The sequence below is a fragment of the Saimiri boliviensis genome, chromosome 13 (assembly GCF_048565385.1).
Source record: "Saimiri boliviensis isolate mSaiBol1 chromosome 13, mSaiBol1.pri, whole genome shotgun sequence".
Taxonomy (NCBI): Eukaryota; Metazoa; Chordata; class Mammalia; order Primates; family Cebidae; genus Saimiri; species Saimiri boliviensis.
Window position 1 is genome coordinate 53453098 of NC_133461.1, and position 26717 is coordinate 53479814.

General features: G+C 40.1%; 1 protein-coding gene across 3 annotated transcripts in view; it reads right to left on the reverse strand.

Moving 5' to 3' along the window:
• TTC39C (tetratricopeptide repeat domain 39C) overlaps positions 1-26717 on the reverse strand; it is a 123565-nt gene that overhangs the window by 42168 nt on the left and 54680 nt on the right. For 2 of the 3 annotated variants that reach the window (XM_039463820.2, XM_074383668.1), the window contains exons 3-6: positions 25090-25218; positions 21394-21508; positions 10984-11338; positions 8940-9108 (exon numbers count right to left, since the gene is read on the reverse strand). In XM_039463820.2, the coding sequence (XP_039319754.1) occupies positions 8940-9108; positions 10984-11338; positions 21394-21508; positions 25090-25218 (768 nt within the window). Of the gene's footprint in view, positions 1-8939; positions 9109-10983; positions 11339-21393; positions 21509-23194; positions 23309-24102; positions 24163-25089; positions 25219-26717 lie in introns of those variants that run through there. The other variant, XM_039463822.2, reaches the window with a different exon arrangement.

A 26717-nucleotide genomic window follows, 5' to 3' on the forward strand; every position in this document is an offset into this window, starting at 1 on the left:
AATAAATTTCATAAAACATTTATTGAGATAAAATTCAAATATCATAAAATTAACTAAAAGTGTACATACAATAAGTCTCTAGACTATTTACAGAGAAATATTATAGTTATGCAACTACTACTGTAATCTAAGTTTAAAATGTATGTATTTTTGAAACAGGGTCTTGTGCCTTCACAGCTCACTACAGCCTCAACATCCTGGGCTCAGATGATCCTCCCACCTCAGCCTCTCAAATAGCTGGGACTACAGGTGTGTGCCCAGCTAATTTTTGTAGAAATGGGTTTTTCCATATTGCCAGGCTTGTCTCAAACTTCTGGGCTCAACTGGTCCACCTGCCTCAGCTTCCCAAACTGCTGAGATTACAGGTGTGAGCCACGTGTTTGGCCTAAAATATTTTCATCCCCCTAAACGAAACTATGTACCATGTATCTATTAGCAGTCACTCCACACTGTTCCCTCACCCACCTCTACACTGAAGCAAGCAATAACGTATTTTCTGCCTCTGCAGATTTACCTGTACTAAAGATGTCATATAAATGGAATCACACAGTATACGGTCTTTGTGACTGGCTTTTCTTCACATAATATGTTTTCATATAGTATGTATCTGTATTTCATTCCTTTATATTGCTGAATAATATTCCATTGTATGGATACATCATATATTGTTTGTCCATTCATCAGTTGACAGACATCTGAGTTGTTACCCACTTTTTGACTACTATGGGTAATAAGATGGAGTGGTGTTTTCATTTCTCTTGGGTATATTCCTAGGAGTGAAATTACTGCTTCATATAGTTTGACATTTTGAGGAACTGTTGAACAGTGTTTCACAGCAACTGTACCATTTCACCTTCCCACTGGCAATGAATGAGGGTTCCAATCACTCCGCATCCTCGCTCACACTTATTACTGGCTGTCTTGTCTACTGTAGTTAGCTTGGTAGGTGTGAAACAGTATCTTACTTAGTTTTGATTTGTGTTTCCTTAATGATTTATGATACTGAGCATCTTTTCATGGGCTTATTGGCCATTTGCCTATCTTCATTGGAGAAATGTCTCTTCAGATCTGTTGTCCATTTTTAAATTGGCTTGTCTTTTTAATATTGAGTTGTAACAGTTCTTTACATATTCAGAATACAAGTCCCTTATCAGATATATAACTTGCAAATATTTTCTCTTACTGTCTTTTTCACTTTCTTGACTGCACTATGTATAGCATGAGTGTTTCATTTTGATGTAGTTTAATTTATTTATTCTTTTGTCGCTGTGCTTTTAGTGTCATGTTTAAGAAATCAAGGTCTAATCCAAGAGTTTTATAGTTTTAAATCTTACATTTAGGTCTATGATCTATTTTGAGTTAATTTTTGTGTATAGCATAAGGGTCCAACTTCATTCTTTTGCGTTTGTAAATACTCAGTTGTCCCAGCACACAGTCTGGCTTTGTCACCCAGGCTGGAGTGCAGTGGCGTGATCTCAGATTACTGCAACCTCCACCTTCCAGGCTCAAGTCATCCTATCACATCAGCCTCCCAAGTAGCTAGGACTATAGATGCACACCACCACACCCGCCTAATTTTTGTATTTTTTGTAGAGATGGGGTTTCACCATGTTGCCCAGGATGGTCTCAAACTCATGAGCTCAAGCACTCTGCCTGCCTCGGCCTCCCAAAGTGCTGGGATTATAGGCATTGAGCTATCATGCTTGGCTGAAAAGACTATTCTCTGCCCACTGATGTGTCTTAATGTCCTTGTCAAAAGTAAATTGATCATAAGGCTGGGCATGGTGGCTCACACCTTTAATCCCAGCACTTTGGGAGACCGAAGCAGATGGATCACCTGAGGTCAGGAGTTGGAAAACAGCCTGGTCAACATGGTGAAACCCCATCTGCACTAAAAATACAAAAATGAGCCGGGCGTGGGCGCACACACCTGTAGTCTCAGCCACTTGGGAGGCTGACGCAAGAGAATTGCTTGAACCTGGGAGGCGAAGGTTGCAGTGAGCTGAGATCATGCCACCGCGCTTGGCCTGGGCAATAGAGCAAGACTCCATTTAAAAAAAAAAAAAAGTAAATTGGTCATAAATGTAAGATTTTTTTTTTTGATTCTCACTGATCCATATGTCTATTCTTATGCTCGGTACCACACTGTCTTGATCGCTTTGCAGTACGTTTTGAGAGTAGGAAGTGGAGTTTTCTTTTTCTACTTTCCATTGTTTCCTTCTTTTTCAGTATTATTTTGGCTATTTTTGGTCTTTTGAGTTTAGGATTAGTTTGTTAATTTCTACAAAAAAAATGCTATGATTGTGACACTGCATTCAATCTGTAGCTCAGTTAGGAAAGTATTGCCAGTTAATGATATTGAGAGTTTTGATACAAACCATGGGATATCTTCTCAGTAGTATTTTAAAAACTGCCTTTAAACTGCTTTAATTTGCATCATTATGGAAATAAAAATAAGCAAACAAAACGATGGGGCAGAATACTGATTGCAGACACCACATGCAAAATAATGAGTAATTATACTCTGTCCCCCTATTTCTTGAAAATTTCTCATCATTTAAGAGCTACACAGAGCTGTTCATAGTCCTTGAATTTAACAATGCTACCACTGGAGCTGTAATCTAATAAGAAACTAAAAATAAATATACTGAAATATTTATTGCAGTACTTGGTATCACATTGAAATATTGGGAAACAATAACAGTCAAATATCCCAGCCACAATTTCCCAACCACAGGAAAATATCAAATTATTAACACAAGGGAAATCTAAGTAGTCTGCCTGCATATCAATTATTTATTTAAAAAACTATGTTAATACTTGTAAACATCAGACTTGTAAACAAAATGAAAGTCTCGTATGTATAAAGATTATGAAATAATTTTAAGTAAAACAGCTCAGTGTGTAAATATCACTAGGTTACTTTTATGATGTTTCTTAAAATCTTAAAATAATTATGTATGTGTTTTGAAATGAGAGGATATTCTCGTCACCTGTGGCATGCAGAAGGACACTCTGCGACAACCCACTTACTTACATGCAATTCAGCACTAACGCTGCTGAGTAGCAGAATCAGTTCAGCAATATTGCTATAAAGGTCACCTAGCAATAGCTTATGCTTTTGCCCCCTACCCTTAGGACTATGTAGGCAAGGGAAAGCTCATCCTCTTAGGCACACATAATAAGCTTAAGGATATAAATCAATATTAACCTTCTACTTGCTTTTCAACCAAACAGACAGACAGAGTTAAAAGGACAGCAAGTGTATTGGGGTTACTAACATCTTCTCATTCTGATGAACAGTCATTAAGCCACACAATATGGATTTATCTCACTGGAAAGTGAGATACAAATACATCCTCCATCTCCTCTACACCAAATTAGATCAGTCTCTCATTTTGTATACTTCTAAGAATAAACAGAAACCTTCTTTTTTGGTGCCTGAACATTAACAGAACCATGTAGAATGGAGGAGGAAAAGACTACAATTAACAGAACTTCAGGGAATTATTTCTCTTCCTGCATTGCCTTTTTCCTGATCCTATAAATAAAAACATGACATCATGCTGACAAGGCATGCTGTTCTAAATACAAGAGGCAGCTTTGCCCTTCAACAGATGCAAGGAAACACAACCACCAAACAGCTCTGATAATGTCAACATACCCCAGAGACGGGGGCAGGGCACAGGTCCTTCTGCACTGGCCCTATTCTCCGTGACCCCCCAGGGTCTCCCTGTTCTTTCCTCCATCTGATAAATAAATCACCAAAGGGGTCAACGTCCACTCTCCTGTCACACTGGAATTTAAACAGCTGATTTGGCCCCCTCCTTAGGAGATCATCCTCTTACTTCAATTATCAAGAAAAAATTGCAACTTCTTTGGAACTGACTTCACAAACACATTTAGGTGCCACAGGAAAAGTATATAGTCCTTGATAACCAACTTCATTTCTTAACAAAGAAATGACATAGAGCAATAGATTTTCTACCCGTAGCCTCATCTACTCATTCAACAAATATACACTGAAGGGCAGTCCTGTGCTAGGCCCAGATTTTGGTTTTCAAAAAACAAACCCAAGGTTTTAAAATGTCAGCATGCAGGATATTCACAACGTATGGGCTCAAGCTCAGGAGAGTTTCAAAATAAAGGTAAGGAGTTCGAGACCAGCCTAGCCACCATGGTGAAACCCCATCTCTACTAATAATACTAAAATTACCCAGGCATGGTTGTGCATGCCTGTAATCCCAGTCACTCAGGAGGCTGAGAGAGGAGAATCTCTTGAACCCAGGAGGCAAAGGTTGCAGTGAGTTTACAGAAAACTACTTTCATTCACTTGAATATCTGAACACTTATTTAGAGGTAAATAATATTAAAAATTAGTTACATTACTAAACAGTTACATCACATAAGGTGTGTGTGTGAAAGCATGTATTTACAGAAAATCAGATTTTTACGCGTCAGATACAAAGTAGATTGGTAAAGCTGAAAAGGAAAAAAGTTGTGTAAATCTGTTTTGCTTAAAGAAAAAAGAACAGAGAGAACTGAAAACAGTTCATGAAAACATAGAGTTGTTCCTAATACTGTCAAAATAATCAAGAAAAATACCCATTAATTGCTTGTATCTTAAGGGACACAACACTACCACGGGTTTCACTGGATGAAAATGAAGTGAACAGTAATGGAACACTGTTGTGCCTGAACATTAACAGAACCACGCAGGATGGAGGAAGAGAAGAATAGAGAAATTCAGAATTATAATTACCCATAAAAATTGAGATTCCCAGGCTGGGCACAGTTGCTCACGCCTATAATCTCAGCACTTCGGGAGGTCAAGGTGGGTGGATCATCTGAGGTCAGGAGTTCGAGACCAGCCTGGCCAACATGGCGAAACACCACCTCTACTAAAAATAAAAAAATTAGCCAGGTGTAGTGGTGGGTGCCTGTAATCCCAGCTACTTGGGAGGCTGAGGCAGGAGAATCGCTTCAACCTCGGAGGCGGAGGTTGCAGTGAGCAGGGATCACACCATCGCACTCCAACCTGGGCAACAGAGCAAGATTCCGTCTCAAAAAAAAAAAGAAAGAAAGAAAATTGAGATTCCCATATAATTCATTGGTTAGCCCCCTAAACATTGTTTGCATTGTGGAAATTCAGGGAAAAGTAAATAGCTGTATAGTACTTACATCTTTTATAGCTACACACATGCCCGATGTTGCCAATCACAGGCCTTGTTTTATTGACAGCTCTCAACACAAAACAAATTCTTTTTTTCCAAAAGAAAGAAAGAAAAAAATGAAAATGAAAATTTGATACCTGACTTCTCAGGCTTAAGCACTCAGGAGGAACAATAACCACGATCACATTATTATCTCGACAGCGTTTGCCACATGCTAGGTACTATAATCGCACATTCATCCCCCCCCGAAACGTAGTAAGTCACATGGGAGGAGTCAAGGAAGACAGGATCAGTAGGAAGGACAACACGAGTGGGCAGAGAAGATTCAAGGTAGGGTGCTTTAGATAAACAGTGGGGAGAAGCAGAGGCAGTGAGACAAGGGAATTCTTTCTGCAGTTTGGCAAAGAGGATCCTGTGCAAATGGACCTCACCACCATGGGGTAGCACTTCACTGCAACATCAACTGAGGCCACAACAGAAGACAGTGAAGTCACCACCACGAGGTTTATACAAGTGGCAGCACAGGAGCAGATCTGTGGAAGAAACCCTCCTATGTTCACTCTACAGAGTCCCAAACAACAAAGGGTAAAGTACGTAAAAAGTTAACACTGAAAGAAAAAGTGGGCACGGAACAGGATTTGAAAATAATGAGTACAGAAGAAGGAACACTGATGGGCACAAACTGCACTAGTTACCCTGCATGTTAGCAAGCTTACACAAAAGCAGCTGTTCAAATAATTTCACTGATTCTGAGTCACTGAGGAAACAAAGATGGTGTCATACGATGTGTCTGCCTAAATTAGAGCCCCTAGACCATGTTCTGTGAGTACATGCTGATAAAAAGAGCTCAAGGGGTCCTATCTCTAACCTAAATGCTCACTGAAAAGGAATAAAAAAATTCTTTGTAAGCAAATTCATTGGAAGGAGTCATGCATGTTTCATAAACTGAGTCAGGGCCTTCGAAGCCTCATGAAAAGCCTTTGGCAAGAGCTTTATCACAGCCTCCCTCATCTGCAAATGAAGGATGACACCTTCATTTTTGATACCTTCCTACACATACCTGGGAAGATCAATGCAACACTGTTGTCTGGGCACCCTGAGGATAATAACAACCATATTTCAAGTTAGCCTTAAAATCTTTTCATCCTCTGGGCCTCTGGGAAGAGCCACACAGGTACACTCATCATATTTTGTCTGGCCCTAAAGCTACAGCTTACCAAATAACAGGAGTAACAGATCTTGTGTGCTTTTTCTTAAAACTAAATAAGCAAATCACTTAACTGCGAACGAGTTTTAGCATCTACCCCTGATTATAATTATCTACCCCCAAATACACTACATATCTACTAAGAGCTATAAAGTGGACTATGTACCTCCCAAAACCATATTTACAGGAATCTTCTGATGAAGCCGTGACTTCCTTATTTCTAGAACCATCCTGACAACAAGGAACGACTGCTTACTTTTAGTATTCACTCATTCCTTTACAGGAATTAGTCATGGCACAAACTAAAACCATGTCAAAGTAATATTTTTTGGGAAAAAAGTTATTTGCTTAACCAGAAGTTAAGCAATTTTGTTTTAAAATGAAAACTTAACTCAAATGGCAAACATAACAAAATATAAGTTCTGATTTTCACATTTCTGTTTAACAACTTCAAAACCCAATTTAGAGCATTCATTCATCAGCAGAATAAGGGAAGACAATCCTAACAAATGCCCAGAGCTAAAGTGCCTCATTGCCCTCTTGCACAGAATTTTAAATTTTAGTCTTTCACTCCCAGTAAATCTCTGTTAAACACAAAACCCAGTATCACTGTGTTCAAAGCTACTCAGAACTTATGCCTGCCCTTTAAGAAATCTAAATCTAAGAAAGCATTCATCCTGTGGCCAGGCATAGTGGCTTATACCTGTAATCTCAGCACTTCGGAAGGCTGAGGTTGGAGACCAGGACTTTGAGACCAGATTGGCCAACATAGGGAGACCTCATCTCCAAATAAATAAATAAATAAATAATTAGCCAGGCATGGTGTCACACACCTATAGTTCCACCTACTTGGGAGGCTGAGGTGAGAGGATCACTTGAGCCTGGAAGGTTGAGGCTGAGGCTGCAGTGAGCTATGATTGTACCATTGCACTGCAGCCTGGGTGACACAGCAAGACCCTGTCTCAAAAAGGAAAAGAAAAAAAAAAAGAGCATGAGAAAAAAGGGAGAAATACAACCAAGGCTGATGAGCCTGTACACAAAGAGAGTTTCAAGATAATGAGAAGAAAAACAATTTGGACATGGGTTTAAATAATTCAGATCTTGGTGGGCTATTCAGATCTTTCTGTACTATATCTCGATTTTATTTTATTTTATTTATTTTTGAGACGGAGTCTTGCTCTGTCACCTAGGCTGGAGTGCAGTGGTGCTATCTCGGCTCACTACAACCTCTGCCTCCTGGGTTAAGGCGATTCTCGTGTCCCAGCCGCCCAAGTGGCTGGGATTACAGGCACATGCCACCATGCCCAGCTAGTTTACTGTATTTTTAGTGGAGACAGGTTTTCACCATGTTGGCCAGTCTGGTCTTGAACTCCTGACCTCAGGTGATCCGCCTGTCTTGGCATCCCAAAGTGCTGGGATTACAGGCATGAGCCACCATGCCCGGCCTATATCTCAATTTTCAATTGCTACTATAATCTCTAAAACACATCTTCCATACATAAAGGGCTCAGAAAATTGTTCTGCGAAGTCTTCAGATTTAAGGAGTCACTTTATGAAGGAGAAAAATGACTGGGAAAGTAATATCCACTCCATTGCCTGCCCCACCTCCACCTCAAAAAGAACAATCATTCCCGCACCCATGAAAGCATTTCTAGGCAAAAATCTTCAAAAGGACTCATGGGGGATGATTTCTCAGAGCGCCTGGTTAACTGGAGAACAAATGTTAAAACCACAAACTGATTTGCTGATAACTATTGGAGAGAATGTAGATGGAGCAAATACTATAACTGCTATCTTACTTTACAGGTATGATTACCTTTTCATTTTTCTATATATCCTCGTAACCTCAAGCATGCAGACAAAAAGAGATGCAAAGGAGACGCAGACGCCTCCAAAGGCTAGGGCATTTCTGGTTCTGGAGTGAGACAACCCGGGCCCACTCACTGCGTAAGCACAGGAAGTTACTTGAAACCCTCTTGGGTCCTTGTTTATTTTTTCTGTAACATGCAGATGACAATTTTGTATCTATGTCACAGGGTTGTTCTGAGGATGAAATGGAAGAGCATATGTAAAGCTCCTGACACAGTACTGAGCCAAATTAAGCATATGAAAATGTGATAAAAGCTCCTAATGCTTCAAAGCTCATGTTGCCCTGATATTGAATGCAGTACCTTTTGTCTAAGTCAATTGTTAGCCAAGATCAAAGTTTAGAAACAGATCATTAGTAACTCAGAGAGGAAGAAATTGTATTTTGTGTTTTTCAACTCCGCCACTAAATAATGTTCACATGCCTTAGGCTGGAAGTGCACCAATCCTGTGTCATTAGCCATGAGGAATCTTACCCCTACTTCGCCCACGTCTTCCGAACAGAAGGTAACTGACTAACACCCTGCGCTCCTGGAAGAGTCTCCCCTAGCAATGATGCAAGGAAAAGCAAAAGAACAAAATGCTCCTGGGCCCTGTGACATTCTGGCTTGTTTTGATACCAGTCCTCAAGTGAGAATCAGAGATTTGATCATCGGAGGCTTTATTTTAAAAAGATGAGGAAGGTACAGTACCTCTAGTCGTTGTATCCGTCCCTTGAAAAACATAAAGAGGGAAGAGTTTGGATAAGCAGCTTCCTTTTTAAGGAGAATTTCCTTAGCTTCATCCAGGCCTGCCTTGTTATCACTGCCATCCAAGGCAAAAAACGGGCGGACTACAGTATGATACCAGAGCAGAGCTAATCTAGAGAAGAGGGAGAGAAACATTGAGCACATAATTTTTCTTATATCATTTCCATCTTTCAAAAATTCAATATGTGTTTTTCCAATACTACTTTTTCCAAAAAGCTTACTATGCAGTCTCTGAAGAAGTAAAATCAGAGTGTCTTTCCCCATTTTAATGTTAATATTTGGAAAACTGCAACTTTAGCACAATATATAAATCAGAATACACCCTTCCCCCAGAGGAGAGAAAATGCTTTAACAGTAGCATTTAGCTTCTCTCAGCTTTCTAGACAGATCACTGAAGAGATGACTGACATAAATCTCTGAATGCTATACTTTACTCATCAATGCACCAATCAGAAATGGTAACCAGTCACCATGAAATTTACTGTCTCTTTGTAATAAAAGCTTTATTTATTTATTTATTTATTTATTTATTTATTTATTTATTTATTTTTGGCAAAGGAAAATGTTTTCTCTTGTGTTCACAATAGTTAGGGTGCAAGCCTAGAATTTAACTGTAATATCATGTACAAATAAATAGGTCAAGGGAAAAAGAAAATTTTCAAAAGGAATAAATTTAAATATAGAACCACAGACACAAATTATACTAAGTTGGGTTAAAATAAGTGACAGGATAAGACAAAGGGCCCTTTCTCTGGCCTTTGAAGATGCTCAATTTAAAAAACAAGCAAATAAATAAATTACTTCAGATTCCCTTGCCCCAAACTCATTCCTTAAAAAAAAAAAGTCTATCTTAAACTAGGTAAGCAAAACAGAGTCATTGGGATTTAATTTAATAAACAGACAAAAATGTTTAACTAGCATGTTAAATGTTTTTACGTAAATGCATACTTCTGGTATGCTTATAAATTTGGTTCTCTTACGGAGCTCATACAAATTACATTATAAATTCTATTAATTTCTTTATCAGAGATAAGCATAAAATAATATTAAGGTATAAACAAATGATCACCAGTTAACAAACCTGTTAATTTAAATTAATAAAGGACAACTGTGTAATTTAATGAGTTGAGAGAGGCAAAATTTTTTCAATGAAAAATTAATGATATTTTAAATAGCTATCAGTTGATTAAGAGTTAACATCCAAATTTCTCAGTATTGACACAAGTAGAAATAGAGGTAAGGTCCTCTGTGATATCAACATTTTCTGGGGAAAATTTTGACAAGTGCTGTGCTGTTAGACAAAGAACATCTGGTACTTGTAAAATTACTCAAGTTGCAAACCGTAGCTACTTGCCAGACTAAAACAAACAGACAAAAATCACATCACTTTTAACTGATGTAGAAATGAGTGGATTCTTATTCTAGATAGTTCTAACAGCTTCCCCATGCTCTCCAGCTTAAATAATTATTACTTAAGTTTAGAACGAGGAACACAACATGAATCAGTTTAGTGGAAGAGCATAAAATATCCATGCCACGTATAAGAAACCACCTTCAATCATCAAGGAAAATCACCCAATATGAGGATTCTTTGTAAGAATAAAAATTTCAGAACCACAGAAAAAGTTTATCAAATTTGTATCTTATGAGTCCAAATACCAGAATCGTGAATCTCAGCGACTATGGTCAAAGTCACAAAAACCGCTTATAAAATCATTTGAGGTTGAAAGATAAGGTCATGTGATGTGTTTAAAATACAGGACTTATGACACTCCTGAACAACACCTTATTCTCTAACTAAAGTCAGCTCAGAACCACCAACACGACCACAGAACACAGTCCTCGGTGTTGCACTGAAAGACGTAAGACATAGCATCCTGTCAACCAACCAAACATTTTACCTGAAGTTTCCTTTAAAGTCTTTGATGTCGTTTACTTACTTTCAACACTACATTATCTACCAAAGCATTGCAATACAGCTACTCACGTAGCTAAAGGGGCCTTCATGTCCTTACTTTCGCTTGCATACATCAGTGAAGAAAGCCCCTGTAGGCGGTCTCCAGGAAAACCCAGCAGGTTGATGATTTTGAGCAGGTTTGGGGGCACCATGGATATGCAAAGGTGAAAAAGGCCATATCCAAAGCTAACAGCACCTTTCAGTCTGTTCAGAGACTCCTCAGACACCCCTTCAGCCACAATGTGATTATCATTTGCAGCATCAGAAGTCAAGGACTCTTCAGTTAACTTCTTCTGATACAGCTCCTGAAGGGCATTGATGTCCAGATAGCATTTATTGTAAATCTTCCAGGCTTTCCTGAGGATCCACCCACCTTTGATGTAAGCTAAAAAGAGAAGGGGAAAAAAACATTCAAAATAATTTTTGTATTTCTATAGTAAGGGATACTGAACAGTAATCTGAAAATCAAGCAAACAATTTAAAAAACATAAAAATTATTGTTTGTACCCAGTTTTCTTATAGTGCTTACTTAAATTTCTTATTTCTCCTAAGTCTCCCTTCACTACACTGGATGATGTCTGGTAAGCATGTGATTTTCTGCTCGTCGTTCTATCAAGCCCTTCACGCAGTACACAGAGTATGGTATGCAATATACATTGAAGGAATGAATGCATCACTTGAACCCAATATCTTTTCACATGTTCTGTGAAACCCTCCATTGCTTTCCTGAATTGCTATACTGCTTTCCTGATAAACTTTTTTATAATCCTTGCATTTGTCTGCCCTGTGTTACATTCCTCCTCAGAAGGAAATTCTTGGTCTTGGTCTAGGTCTAGGTGACCATTAAATTTCTAGCCAAGGTTGGGTACAGTGGCTCATGCCTGTAATCTACCACACCCGATTAAATTGTGTATTTTTTATAGAGATGAGGTTCCTCCATGTTGCTCAGCCTGGTCTCAAACTCCCGGACTTAATTTATCTGCCCACCTCAGCCTCCCAAATGGCCCTACTGTTGACTGCTCCTCCTAGGAATATTTTTACCTTCAGATGAGTAGGAAGGGCAGAGGAGTTTTCAACTTACATAGGACTATCTGAGTGCATCATCATTGCATTTTTGAGGAAAGGATTTTCTGTGGGGAATTTTCTGAAAGTTCTCTCCTAACTATGAGACAGTTTATCCACTTGGCAATGTTACTAATATGATACCAACTCTGATCCTCATGCACAAATGGACAACGTAAATTGTCAGACTTACAGGCCCTTTAGAACAGTAGGAAAAGAGGTTTTCAAAGAGGTATTTTTAAATTTCAGAAATATATAAAATAAAATCTGATTTACAAAAGCCTAATCCAAGAATTGAGAGTGATCTAAGAACAGATGTGTAGAAAACAGTTGATGCAGCGGGCCTGACTGCTATCCTTCAAACAGAACTGCTAACAAGGTTGGCTCTTGGCTGGGTTGGGAGCTCAGATTCTGGGAAGGTTCTTACTATTTCCGGGACTGATAAGAGTCGTTCACTGTGTGCACCTTAACCGCCTACACAAATAATATGATGTACATTGAACACTCATTTTTCTTCTGGGAGTCTGGAAATTGTCTATGTACAAGGTAGGGGCGCCTACACGATCGGCCACTAATAACAACTCTGGCACTAAGTCTCTAATGAGGTTCTCTGGATGGTGACATTTCATTTGTGTTGTCATAATTCGTTTTTGGGGCAAATTAGCACATCCTGGGTGACTACCCTGAGAGCAGAGCCCTGGAAGCTTGTGCCTGGTCTCACCTAGACTCCACCCCATGTGCTTTCTCCCTTTGCTGAGTTCCCTTTGTATCTAAGAAATACAAATGAACTGTAAAACATAATCTAAGCCCTCCAAATGTCTGCAATAAAATTAGGACAGAAAACCAATACAAATGAAAAAATAAGCATGCAACATAATTTTGCTGTAAGAAACCACAGCTGAGAATATGATTATAAGATGAGTCTTGCATGCAAGTCATCAAACCCGGGGGTGGTCTTGGGGACTCCAAATCCATGGTATCAAGCTATTATTTTACTTAAATGCATCAATTTTCTGACAAATGACAATCATATCACCCATGAGATCACATTTAAAAATAACCATCCTACAACGTTTGGGTGATTAATGTCCTATGGCCTACCTCCACTAAAAAGAATGCTAGAGTATAGAATTAACAAGTAAAACAGATTAACCTACAAAATTTTTAAAGTAACTTTAAAATAATAAAATACATTTAAAACAATTTATTTTCATTCGTTCAAATTAAGAATATTTACTGTACAAACATCACATTTCAAGCACTGTTCTCAGTGAATCAAAGTGAATGAAGACAGAGATTCCTCCTTTATGAGGCTCAATGACTTTCTCCCCTCCTAAATGGAAGCACTATGGAAAAGAAAGCCTGGAGAAAACCCTGAAGCTTCTTTTATACTAACAAAGTGGATTTTTAAGTGTCTGGATTGATCCAGCATGCCCACAAACAAGAAAGATGATACTTAGTAACAATCAAAAAAGCCAAAGATTTAACAGAAAAGCTGGAAAAAAAAAACCAAAGAGGAATCTAGAATATATATTCTTGAGAACACAGAGGCAACTGGAATCTAATTGAAAGCAAATAATCACTGGTTGCAGATTTTTTAAAAATCTGTAAAACCATAGAAGTATCAATCTGCTATTGATTGTTTCTGTTATGTGCCTGGCATTGTGCTTGCCATCTGAGGAACACCAAACAACTATAAAATATAGTCCAACCCCTCCTAATGCTACTATAAAATTAGAAAAGAAAATAAATGCAAAGAAAAAAATAAACATGCAACTTAACATATATATTTAAATGCTCTACTGGGTCATATACAGAAAGAGTGAAAACAATGCTAAGATGATGAGTGAATTTTTTTTAATCTCCTTTTTTGTCATTAAATAGTTTTCCATATAGTAAACACATAAATAAATTAGGAGTACAAAATAGTTATTGCAGGATTTTGAAAGAACGCCTGACTCCTACCCATTCTTAACTGGAAATTTGGAGGGATAAATTTAACTCCATTTTATCCTGTATTTTCCAGGCTAACTCAGGTTTATTAAAGGAAGTGAAGCTTGTACTTAGGGAAAGGATATGTCCCAGGAGAGAAGAGCAGGAATGCCAGTAGGAAGGAGCAGATGGGCGAGCAGCTTGGAGGCAGAGTGAAGCATGGGACACACTGGAACAGAAGGGTGCAAGCCCAGCAGAGGAGTGAACACCTGCTCCCAGAGAAATGGGATCGCTCAAAGTGACGTTGAAGGGACCAGGATTACAGACATGAATGGTAACAATCCCAACCTCAGGTGAGGAGCAATAGAAACGGATGGTAGAACTGAAAACGAATGTAAGAATCCATCTGCTCCTGAGTGCATAGAACTAAATCAATAAAACCTAACAGAAACCTCCATGGTGAAAACCCCACTTTTAGAATAACAGTATAATAAATTCAACCTGGCTTTAATTTTGTGCCTAATTTGGGCACCAATGTCTGAAAGCACGTGGTAAACTCTATGGTAACAACCTGTAAGACCCTTAATCTGAGCCAAAGAAACAGAACCCACGTTTTCAGCTGAGTCAAAGATTATAAACTGAAGTACGTCAAAACAAACTTAATGCACATGTCGAGAGAGGTTTTGCTTTTAATACATTCTACGTCCAACTTGGCACTGAAACAGGTTCTCTCGGGACTTGCCCTACTCTTCATTCCACACTGTGAAGCAAAAAGTCCAGCCACAGCCAGGCCCTTCAGGAGGAGGCAGAGGCTGGGGGAGGATGTGGCAGACAGAGCAGCATGCTCCGCACCGTGGCTCCTACAGGGGCGAACCGTTCCAGCAGCTCCACTCGAGGATGCAGCACCTGAGCCCACGTCTTCCCAACAAGCAGAGAACATGCTATTTAAAAGCCACATACCCTGCACAGCCTTTCATCTGGCTGCTCTGAAAGGTCAAGCATGAATCATTTAGCCATTGTTATCTCTGTGTCTGTGGAGGGAGGTGGAGACAGCAGAAAACCACAGACCAGGCTGGGCAGGGGGGAACTCATGCCTGTAATTCCAGCACTTTGGGAGGCTGAGGCAGGCAGATCACTTGAGGTCAGGAGTTCAAGACCAGCCTTGCCAACATGGTGAAATCCCATCTCTACTAAAAAACACACAAAAAAATAGCCGGGCATGGTAGCAGGTGCCTGTAGTTCCAGCTACTAGAGACGCTGAGGCAGGAAAATAGCATGAACCTGGGAGGTGGAGGTTGTAGTGAGCCAAGGTTGTGCCACTGCACTCCAGCCTGGGTGACAGACTATTTGTCCCACTCTACAAGGTCCAGGCAACAACCAGCCGAGAGATGGAACGAGTGAAAGGAAACCTGCCCCATACAGGGATAGGGGAAAGGGGAAGAGCTGCCTTCAAAATGGAAATATCAAGTTACTCTAAATTCATCTTGGATAAATTTCGTAATTTTTCAGGGGGATTGTATCTAGTGCGAGGATCTACTAAAGCCTGCCTATTCAATTGTCCTGGAAGGAGGCTGGTTAACCCATGATGGAAGGTAATTCAGGCTTGTCTTTCTTGTAACTCAAATAACAGACTTTTTTTTTTTTTTGAGACAAGGTCTCACCTGGGTTGCCCAGGCTACAGTGGAGTGGCACCATCTCACCTTACTGCAGCCTCAACCTCCCAAGCTCAGGTGATTCTCCCACCTCAGCCTCCTGAGTAACTGGACTACAGGCACGTGCCACCAAGCCTGGCTGATTTGTTGTATTTTTAGCAAAGATGGGGTTTTCCATGTTGCCCAGGCTGGTCTCAAAGCTCCTAGACTCAAGTAATCCACCCACTTTGACCTTCCGAAGTGCTGGAAGTGACCGTGCACAGGTGGGAGCTACTGCGCCTGGGCCAAGACTTTCAGGGACAAAAGATGATTTCATTTTCACCAGTCAGCCCACCTCCTCACTATCTTTACCCCTCACCAACAAACTTCTAATAGGCTCACTTCTCCAATCCCAATATCTTTCCTAAATGGCATTACCATTCTTCCATTTCTTCCCTTTAATTATGCCTGAGGCTGCAATTTTTTGAATTTTTGCAATCAGACCTTGGCAATGACCTTGAGCTATAGGATATAAATAGCTCCCACATGCTTTGTGTTCCAATAATGGAACACTAGGTATAAATAGATTTTAATATTCACCCACCATGTTCTAGGCAAAAACATCCTACCAGGTTCCAGGGACACAGAGAAGGAAATTCTTTACAACCCTGCTCAGGGCTAAGGGATCCTTGATCTTCCCAAATGTTTAGAATTACTTGTTCCCTATTCAACCTCTATGACTAACTTATGTGTCTATGGGCTGAAGTATACTCCTGAATTAGAATTTACTTACTATCTTTTCCTACCGCTAAACCATGAGTTCCCCCACGACATGAGCTACATCTCATTCATCTCTAGACTACCAGCACCTATCATCTCACAGCATCTGGACACATAGGAAATGCTAGACACAGAAGAGGCGAAACAGCAGGTACATTGCACCCTCCTTGCCCTCAGAGTATGTAGCCTAAATAAATATTTAGGCACGTAAATAAATATTAGTACTGCTATGTGATACATGCGGTACATGGTGACATACAGGGTATAAGTAACAGCACAGCAAAGGCCAGATTGGTTGGGCATGGTGGCTCACACCTGTAATCCCCACACTTTGGCAGGACAAGGTGGGAGAATCACTTGAGCCCAGGAATTCAAGACCTGCCTGGGCAGCATAGTGAGAACCCCATCTTCACAAAAAATTGTTTGTAAATTAGTCAGGTATGGTGGTACATGCCTGTGGTCCCAGCTCCTCAGGAGGCTGAGCCAAGAGGATCACTTGACCCTAAGAGCTCAAGGCTGCAGTGAGCTATGATCTCCAGCCTGGGTGGAGCTACTGATCTCCGGCCTGGGTGGAGCTACTGATCTCTGGCCTGGGTGACAGAGCGAGACTTTGCGTCTTAAAAAAAAAGAACAAAGATTGAGTGCCACTGCACTCCAGCCTGGGCGACAGACCGTTTGTCCCATCCTATTATGTATGAAGGAGGAAGGCCTGGGCTGCACTTGGTTAAGCGTAAGAGAAAGATAAAGGGGGCAGGGGTGTTCCACACTGAGAGGGTAGGATGAATAAAAGCTCAAGGCAGCAGTGGGTATTCGGGAAAGTGTGAGAGCTTCGGCTCAGCTAGATGAGGTAGTGGAAGGGGAGGTGGCTGGGAAAGAGGCAGGGTCTTATATGCCCTGCATAAAAGGACCTCAGACCTTCCCTTGCAGGTGAGTGTTTAAAGCACAGGTCTAAGGGGTTCTGGAAGGATGCTCTAGCAGCAATGCTGAGTGTGGCCCGGAGAGGAGCAGTGGAGCTACTATTCCAGCGCAGGGCTACTTCCCCAGGGTACAGGGAGCACCTGAGGGAGACAGCCCCAAGAAATGCGGGTTTCTGGACCACTTGGAAGGTGGTAGGTAGCACAAGTGGTCAAACTATGATGATGGGAACATGTGGAGTGCACCAGGATTTCAGTTAAGAAATAAGAAAACCATGGCTCAGGCTCTGGTTCTGTCATCACCAACAAGCTGCATCAATCATTCAACCGCAACTGTCTCACCTGTCAAATAAGGAAAATAATCTCATCCAAGGAAAACTTGAGTACATGTTACCAAGAATACAAAGGTGAGAAAAAGACATGGGCCCTTTCAAATCCACAAGGAAGAAAAGGAAACATAACAAAACAAGGTGGCAAGTGCCATAAAATACATTTTAAAAATAATTTCTTTTTGTCCAAAAAGTAATATATTCTTGCTGCAATAAAAGACCACTGGATAATAGAGTAAATTAAAACGATATAAAGTAGTAATAGAAATTAAAGAGATGACGGGGCAATTGATGATAAGGAAGTTTAAATGAGATAAACACAAGCTCTTTAAAAGTATGAAGCATTGACTGGCCAAGGTGGCTCATGCCTGCAATCCCAGCACTTTGGGAGGCCAAGACAGGCAAATCACTTAAGGTCATGAGCTCGAGTCCAGCCTAGACAACATGGTGAAACCCCATCTCTACTAAAAATACAAAATATTAGCTGGGAGTGGTGGCACGCACCAGTAATCCTAGCTACTTGGGAGGCTGAGGCATGAGAATCACTTGAACCTGGGAGGCAGAGGTTGTACAGTGAGCCAAGATCATGCCACTGCACTACGGCCTGGGTGACAGAGCGAGACTCTGTCTCAAGAAAAAAAAGTATGAACCATTACAAAGTCCACATTGGCTCATCCCTACCAGAGCTCTGGCCCGTATGTGCCACCCTGATCCCTCAGTGCTGCCCTGCTCCAGGGTTGGGGAGGGCCACCCATAACAAACATCTCCAACAAGAAGCTTTGTGAGATTTTTTTTTTCCCCAAGAAAATTATCCATGTAAAATGTTTTCTAAGAAATGTGGATCCCAACAATGAAGAAACAAATTATTTGTAGCTTAATAACCCCCGGGTGTCTGAAAGGCAAATAGAGCACACTGTTGGTTATGTTTGTTTGAAACAAATGCTGAGCTATTGACAAAGCAAATAACCACGACATACATATATGACAACGTGAGGCTTTCATGCCTATGAGAATTTTACTTCAATGCCAACATCATATTCAATAAATCACAGGACTTCAGGAAGAACCAAGAATGCCGTCAAATGCTATGATAAAAACAGAATTAAATAACAATAATATCAAACTATTAGAAGAATAGGTAAAGACTGGGAAGATACTTTGTGAAAGAAATATAGTTTATGGATAAAATACAAAAACATGTTCAACCTCACTAATACCCCAAGAAATGCACACCAAGGATCATCTAAATATCCATGAGGAATTGATTAAATACACTGTGGCACATCCATATGATATATGAACATGCTATTATTTAAAATTATGTTCTGAAACTGAGTCATAGGGAAAATATCCAAAGTATAATGGAAAAGAAAAAATAAGATACAAAATACTATAGACACAGTCTTGTAAAAAAAAAAAATAGAGAAATATAAAGTAGATTACTATTAACAAAGAGATTTTCTCTAAGTGGTAAAATTAGAGATGATGACTTGCTTTCCATCTTTCCAAAATTTTCCATACTAATATTTAGAAATTTTACAATCAGAATAATCTTAAATATAAGTATCTGATAATTCTCAGCTTCTCGAGGGCAGGGACTAGGCCCGTGTTTTCTTATCTAACTAGTGCTTAGCACACAGCGTTTGTTCTATAATTATTTGTTGAATGGATCAATGATTGAACAAATGAAGAACAGACATACTCATTTAAAAAGTTCTAGCTGGGCGTGGTGGCTCATGTCTGTAATCTCACCACTTCGCAAGGCAAAGGCAGGTGGATCACAAGGTCAGGTGTTGGAGACCAGTGCCTCTACTAAAAACACAACTAGCGTGGAATGGTAGTGGGCACCTATAATCCTAGCTACTCAGGAGGCTGAGGCAGAAGAATCGCTTGAATCTGGGAGGCGGAGGTTGCAGTGAACCAAAATTGTGCCACTGTACTCCAGCCTGGGAGGCATTATAAGACACAATCTCAAAAAAAAAAGTTCTGATACGCTTTCACACTTTAACTTTTATTACATTTGCTTTAGCCTCCTCCCTCAACAGATAGTTTCTTTTCTTTCTTTCTTTTTTCTTTTTTTTAGTCTCACTCTGTCATCCAGGTTGGAGTGCAGTGGAGTGATCTCAGTTCACTGCAACCCTCACCTCCTACGTTCAGGCGATTCTTCTGCATCAGCCACCCAAGTAGCTGGGATTACAGGCACCCGCCACCACACCTGGCTAATTTTTGAATTTTTAGTGGAGACAGGGTTTCACCATATTGGCTAGGCTGGTCTCAAACTCCTGACCTCAAGTGATCTGCCTGCCTTGGCCTCCCAAAGTACTGGGATTACAGGTGTGAGCCACTGCACCTGGCCAGATATTTTCTTAATGGTTAAAATTAGTTCCTTCCGAGAGTCCTTGAGTGTCAGGAAAAGGAAGTACAAAAACACAGAGAGCTCCTGTCTTGACCAACAAGGTTCAGATAAGCTCTGCTACTCTTTTATATCTGAGTCAGGAGTGAGCTCCAAATGGGGGATTTGACATTATTGCATTACAGAAAATTCACATGAACTTTTGAGTTCTTGACCATATAAGCAAGGTATTATTAGAAGAGTCCTGAGAAGAGGGTTAAAGAAAAAAAAATTATTGAACCAAAGCAAACAGTGAAGGTACATCATAGAACATATTTTAAAAGAAAGATCAATTCTTAGAAGTCCAAATCTCGGAGGTCAAAATAAAAGTTAAATTCCACTTTTGACTTCAGCCAAACAGAATAAAGCATCCTCGGGATGAGACAGAGACAAAGATGGAAAGAGCAAGAGAAATAAGGAGGAGGAAAAACTGGCTTCTGAAAGGCTAGAAAGAGCATGTTCTAATTTAAAAGAAATATATCCTTCTTCATTTAAGGTTTAGGAGAAATTATCTTTCTGACAGTTAATTTTAATTGATTTCCTTTTAGAATTTTCAGTTTTTTCAAGTAAATTCTATCTACCAAAGTGGCAAGTTTCTGTTGTCAATATCAGAGACACCCATAACTACATAATTAAAAGAATTAGGTCAATTTTAGACTCACTGGTAGAACAAGCTTTAGAAGCTCATTTGACTATTTCACTCCAGAAATTAAAACTAAGCCTGGAAAACATCTGTCTTGGACAAACTAATTAAGAAATTTGTTTATATCTCTCACTAAAATTTGCTAAAATGCAGGTCATTCAAGTATAATAGCAAAAAATTTTTTTTCTTTTTAAGATTCAGGGGTTTCACCACATTGGTCAGGCTGGTCTCGAACTCCGAATCTCAGGTGATCCGCCTGCCTCGGCCTTCCAAAGTGCTGGGATTACACACATGAGCCACCGCTCCTGGCCCTGTATTAGCAAATCTTTAATGATCTTTAACGATCTCTTAATATACTTGAAACCATTGAAGGTACTCAGGCTTTCAATAACAACTTCCTGAAAACCTTAAATTTAAGCCAGTTATATTTCACTTTAAAGGTTATTATCACAATCTGATTCCCACAAAGTATTATACATCTACTATATACATATATAAAAGGCACCGGCAGTTTCTGTAAGTATGACAGAATTCTCTTGAGACAAGAGGATGAAACAGACTCTGGCACAAAAACTGCTCCACTGAACACACATTAAACACCTGGGGTTGCAATTTCCCCAGGAATAAATCAGCATCATGCCCCAAAGAGGTGCCACAGGTTTTCAAAGACTGAAATATAAGGCATTCTGAAAAAAAGCATATTACTAATTGTGTGCACTGAATAGTGAAAGCCATTAAAAGTAACACTTCAGCATACCTGACAATTCTTGTTTTACAAACGAAAGCACAGCCAGGTAAACCTGACAGTCAGCTATGATTATCTGCCTCTGAAGCCGATCAACCATAGAGGGGGCGGATTTTCGGACATCAACCTATTTGGTGGAAAGAAAGCCCACAGTGATAAATCACACATAACAATGATAGTCCCCCGAGACAGTATTAGGTTATTGTACAAGGTAATTTCACACAGGAATTGTGAAACCTGGCATTCACTCAATGCCAAGACCAAATTTATCCTATGGGCCTGTCAGCTCCAAATTTCCATTAGTCTGACTTAGTTTTGTTTGAGCACTGTAACTCAAATAAAAATATTCTAACTGATACAAGCTGAATTCATAGGAAATATGAAAGCAACACAAAACTTCAGAGTTTCACCTTTTTTTTAAAAAAAAAAGTAAAGTCTTTCTTATCCAAAATAAAAATTATTAAAGGTACAATATACTCCTCCAAGTAGATAACCTGAAAAGTCAACTTTGTAGCCACCTGTCTTCCGGTAGGATAACATTAGGGGCATTCTTTTTTTTTGTTTTGAGATGAAGTTTCACTCTTGTCACCCAGGCTGGAGTGCAGTGGTGCAGTCTCGGCTCACTGCAACCTCTACCTTCTGGGTTTAAGCGATTCTCCTGCCTCAGCCTTCTGAGTAGCTGGGATTATAGGAATGTGCCACTACACTGGATAATTTTTATTTTATTTTATTTTTTTTGAGACGGAGTTTCGCTCTTGTTACCCAGGCTGGAGTGCAATGGCGTGACCTCGGCTCACCGCAACCTCTGCCTCCTGGGTTCGGGCAATTCTCCTGCCTCAGCCTCCTGAGTAGCTGGGATTACAGGCACGCGCCACCATGTGCAGCTAATTTTTTGTATTTTTAGTAGAGACGGGGTTTCACCATGTTGACCAGGATGGTCTCGATCTCCTGACCTCACGATCCACCCGCCTCGGCCTCTCAAAGTGCTGAGATCACAGGCTTGAGCCACTGCACCGGCCTAATTTTTATATTTTTAATAGAGACACGGTTTCTCCATGTTGATCAGGCTGGTCTCAAACTCCCAGCCTCAGGTGATCCTCCTACCTTGGCCTCCCAAAGTGCTGGGATTACAAGTGTGAGCCACCGCACCTGGCCACATTAGGGACATTCTATTCGTGCATGCAACTGAGATGTAAGGATCAGAAACAGATTACATTTCCATTAAGGAGAAAATATTCTGGAATTCAAAATTAGCTTTTAATAAATCACAAACAATACTTGAAATATAAGTCATATAAATAAAAATAGGCAAAGTCAAATCACTTTTTATAAAACGTTGGTCTTTATCATGTTTCTAAACTGAAGAAAAATCACTCCAGAATAGAACATTCTATATTTAGTACAAGGTAAACTTGAATAAAATAAGTTAAATAGCTTTTAATATACTATCACAATGACAGAAAAAATAATAGTTTTTGCAGATGGGTCAACAATATACACAGTAGTCACGCCAGATTCATCTCCTACCCCTTTTTCTAGATTTTAGCATAATCCATCATGGTTACTGTGGCTCCAAATCTAACCCCAGCACTCACTACTCTATTCACTCGGGAAAATGTCAAGATGCTTTTATTTCCTCATTTGTAATAACATCTGGCTGGGCATGGTGGCTCATGCCTATAATTCCAGCACTTTGGGAGGACGAGGTGGGTAGATCTCCTGAGGTCAGGAGTTCTAGACCAGCCTGGACAACATGGTAAAAGCCTGTCTCTACTAAAAATACAAAAAATTAGCTGGGTATGGTGGTGGGTACCTGTAATCCCAGGAGGCTGAGGCAGGAGAATCGCTTGAACCTGGGAGGCGGGGGTTGCAGTGAGCAGAGATCGTGCCATTACACTCCAGCCCATGAGACAGTGCGACACTCCGTCTCAAAAAAAAAAAAAAAAAAAAAAAAAACAACTGTGTAGGATTGTTGGGAGGGCTAATGAGATGTTAAATGTGAAAACACTTTTTAAATTCCAAGGACACATTACAAATGTTAATTATTAATGCAAATGCTAGACATGGTACTGGATACTGATGACAGAAATGTAAATAAGCTTTCATTGTACTGAGGAAATACAGACCTTATTACTATGTATTGTGGAAAGCACTCTAAGGGTAAGGGCAGGGAACCACGGGACCTGTAGGAGACATACTCCACAGGGCATGGAGCCTCTAACAAGAGTCCTTGGGGAAAGGGACACCTAGAAAGAACTGAAAAAGAGCAGGAACCAGGAAATGAGGGAGGAGAATGTTCCAGGCAGAGGAAATGCAAATGCCAAGGCAGCCACATTAGGGAGTTGGTACTTTATTATAATGGTAATGGCTGGTGAGAGGGGCCACTGAAAACCAAGTAAGCAACAAATTTGCATTTTAGTGACTATATTATCAACAATGATTAGAGCAGCAGACCCCAACCTTTTTGGCACCAGCAACCAGCTTTATGGAAGACCACTTTTCCGTGGACCAGGTTGGGGGGTTGGGAGGGTATGGGTTAATGGCTTCAGGATGAAACTGTTCCACCTCAGATCATTAGCCATTAGTTAGATTCTCATAATGAGCGCACACACTCTAGATCCCTTACATGCACAGTTCATGCTCCTATGACAATCTAATGACGCTGCTGATCTGACAGGAGGTGGAGCTCAAGTGGTAATGGTCACTCACCCTGCAGCTCACCTCCTGCTCTGCGGCCTGGTTCCTAACAGTCCATGGACCAGTATGGACCCATGGCCCAGGTGTTGGGGACCCCTGCATTATGAAACCATGAGACCAGAGGCAGAAATGCCGATGTGTCTTAGACAAGTGGGATGGTGTCTGACCTACAGAGATGGCAGTAAGGATGGAGAACAGTCGATGAATTCAAGAGGTATTTAAGAAAAAGAGTCAACAGCACTTGGTCATTGATTAGACATCAGGTTGGAGAGAGAGGAAGCTAGGAAAACTCTGGCCCTCTGGACCTTTAGGAGATGGGACACTTGGCCCGTAAGTAGCTTTCTCATGGTGGACACTATAAACAAGAGCAGAGGTAAAGCACTCTCCTATGATGCTTTATAGGCAGGGCACAGGCCTGCAGGAGTAGAAGACAGGTGGCTTCTGATGACTATATCCAACAGACTGATTTGTCAGTGACGTATGTGAGACCCTTGGGCCCTCCAAGTAACATCAGGGCTAGGAGAATGCCTCTCCACAGCCTAGCACTTTTGCACTGAAAGATGAAGGCAAAATCAGGAAAACTTGATTATGATGTTATTATGACTATTTGCAACCAAAGGCTGGTGAGGCCTGGGGAAAATTAGGTAAACTGTTGAATTTCAGAATTATACCAAAATGCAATTCTATTATTCATCAACTGCCATTGCATCCTATTTGAATTACGTATAGGAAAAGCTCATTAAAACAGCTCTTGCCACACAGCCCATTATGGAAGAAGATGATTGATTCTAAGATATCAAATGCACATGCACTGAATGGCTCTGGATGACTGAAAGGACCTTCTGATTTTTTAAGAGATATATTTTATATAGACAAAAACCTAAGAAACATTGTGGTTTTCAGCGATATTCTAAATACCAAAACCAAGCAAATGGTTTTTGTTCTAAATGAACAAAAGTGATATTCTAAATAAGCAGCACACAGTTCACAACCTGAAGCCGCAGTACTTACATTCTTCTTAATTTTATTCTTGATTGTTTCTATTACTCCAGCCTCTTCACTTTCACATAGTTTTTCTGTAGTTTTTAAGTCATCACATGCCAACTGCATTTTTTCTTCCTCAAATGTCATCATGGCATTCTAGAAAGAGAGAGAGACAGAGAGAGAGAGAGAGAGAGAGAGAGAGAGAGAGGAGAAAGAAAGAGAGAGAGAAGAAAAAAGAGAGAGGAGAAAGAAAGAGAGAGAAATAAATGTAGGCAAATTTGTTACAACAAAACTCCAAATTAAAAAAAAATTATTTATTGTAATCAAAAGAATGTAAATGTAACAGCACAATCTATTCATTTAAACAAATTATAATTTCAACATGAAATAAGACTATACCTCTATCACATCATCATTAAAAAATATAGTAATAAATGTCCTTGCAATTACTTTTCTACAAGTTTTATTGTTGCTGTTATTAAACACAACAACAAAAATTCTCTATAATTTCTGATTGGTCTGCTCAATTCAGTTTTTACAATGGTGTCTCATTCAAAACTTCATTCTACCCACATATGGATGATCCCTGGTTCTGCCAAAGTACTGCACAGAAAATGCTAATGAAACAACAGCTTGTAGGTACTCTTGGAAAAATTCAGTCTTTCCAGGGACTGCAATTCCAGTGGGTTCACTTAAAAGCAATTCATTTTGTTATCTATGGTCCAAAATTTCATGACAGCTTGTTTCTAGGCACCTGATCCTGGTGGACTTTTTCTGGTCACATTTAACCAGGAAGGGGAAATCTACCAAATTGCTGAACACCTGTGACTTCTACCCAGCAGAGCTAAGTTTTCTGAGATGAATGGGCTTACAGGGGAAGAAAGAGACTTGCTACAGGATATCTGGTTCTTGGAAGGACCTAATGAACCTATGTCTCTAGCTCCCCATTTCCTATCAAGTTCCACCACCTCCATCTTGGCATTTCACATTTCAGGCTTCCTCAGTATGGCTCTAACCTACTTCTCCGTTCTAGCCAAACCACACCACCATCACCTTGGCCCAAACCTCCCTGCCCTCTTCTTCCCAACCCTCCTCTCAAGCTGCTGAAATCTCAACCCGGCTATGTGGCCTTGCTTCTCACCTCCTCCTCCACCACCAGACTCAGCCAAGACCCTTTAGTTGTATCTTGTTTACAGCTCTTGTAATCATCTGAGTACTAAAGTTACGACCCTGACCCTGTACCATTCTCCTTGAGGTTGGGAATAATGTATTCTTTCAAACAATAGCCCTTAACATTTTTGTTGCATTAACTGGCAATAAGGGGAAATAAATACCTTGAATTAAAATGTCTCACTGGAAGCTGGCCTGGTACCTGTGGTTGAGCACTGCCAGGCTGTGTGTGACATGCCCATTCGCTGATTCTAAGTCTTAGATCTAAATGCTTTCTCTTTTTCAGTCTCTGTCGTGTCTTTTTTTTTTTTTTCTTGTTGTTACACAATTCTTCAACAGTCTTTTAAAAAATTAGTGTTTGAAAGTAGTTTGTGTGATGCTTAACTGTTTCTGAAAAATCAAAGCATCCTATTTTCCACATTGCCCAATGTACTTTAAAACCTAACTGCAACGTACTTCCTCTACTCCCAAATACTCATATTTGG